At 39.8% G+C, this 1,285-nt stretch overlaps 1 protein-coding gene across 1 annotated transcript in view; it reads right to left on the bottom strand.

Moving 5' to 3' along the window:
* LOC101848728 (complement C3) overlaps positions 1-1,285 on the bottom strand; it is a gene marked incomplete in the record, with an annotated part of 82,021 nt that continues 80,736 nt past the window's right edge. Inside the window, 1 exon segment of the mRNA XM_005092954.3 lies at positions 1-848. Within this exon segment, the coding sequence (XP_005093011.2) occupies positions 717-848 (132 nt within the window).

Below are 1,285 nucleotides of genomic sequence, written 5' to 3' on the forward strand. Positions count from 1 at the left end.
GTGTGTGTGTGTGTGTGTGTGTGTGTGTGTGTGTGTGTGTGCGTGTGTGTGTTTGTGTATGTGTATGTGTTTGTCGTGATTCAGGGTAGAATAACACACTTTAACAATCAAAAACTTATTTTTTTACAGAGCATGTGTTCTGCCTATCATTCCATAAGCAAACTTTGTATGCAGGTCCTCTTAAAAACTGGGAATCAGACTACCCTCTCAGTGGGCCTGCTGAGCTATAACGTGAAATAAACGTTTGCTTTCCAAATGTTTGTAGTTTTCCCGCTTTATTACTAGTACTAGATTAAAAAAAGTTCATGTAATTTAATTGTTAAAAAACAAACATTTTTCCTTTTCTTTTCATAACTTATTGGCCCTCATGTCCACACAAGTTAGAGAATGAATCTACTTGGCTACTTAGATCTACCTGAAAATATTATCTCATTCAAGATTGCTTGAAATACTTTGTCAGAAAACTTAAAGTTTCAAGAGATAAACCGAGAACCAACAGGAAATACATAGAATTAATAACGTCGTACAATGGGGTACACTTCAAAGGTATACATAAGAGTGCGTTGTTGACAGGTGCTGAGCTGTAAGTATTTAGGTATTGGATGCATTTTTGTTTGAAATCCCACAATATAACTTATAAGTCTACGAGAGTCGTGGAAAATGGGAGAAAGAATCGGTAGCCGACTCCAACTGGGCAGTTGATGGTCACCTCTGCTTCAGCACTTGTTTGAAGGACCCAAGGCTTGGTCCAGGAAGGGCCAATAGACTGCTGGTTTTCTGGACACATGGTATCGCTCCCCCGGATCGGTGACTCGCAAGACGTGTGAGTTGTGATCCAGGAGGTATCGATAACTGTGAAATAAATGGGACAGTCATTAGATCCCTGAACATCACCAAAGATAATGTATACTCTTTGACACTTTGAGCCAATCAAAAAAGTATCCACAAAAAGGCGATGGCGCCCTCTTCGAAAAAGCGCGGACTTTGAGAACAGGATATCCCTACTTGTGTGAAAAACATTTAAAGTAAAACTAACAAACTGTGCTTCTCCTATTCTTCTTCTGGAGAAACGAAAGAGAGCTTTAAAACAAAGACTGCAGCGCCATCTGAAGCAATGCGCTGACTTCCACACACATTTTTCAGGCTGAGTGAATAATCTTATTATGTACGGTCTTTGACATCACACGCGTATTTCTACTAATCGTTTTTCCTTCGCTGCGACTAATAATCATGAAAACAATAAGATAAGAAGGGTAACACAAAAGGCAAGAGACGTGGGGGGGGG

This window comes from Aplysia californica, unplaced genomic scaffold (assembly GCF_000002075.1).
Source record: "Aplysia californica isolate F4 #8 unplaced genomic scaffold, AplCal3.0 scaffold00055, whole genome shotgun sequence".
Taxonomy (NCBI): domain Eukaryota; kingdom Metazoa; phylum Mollusca; class Gastropoda; order Aplysiida; family Aplysiidae; genus Aplysia; species Aplysia californica.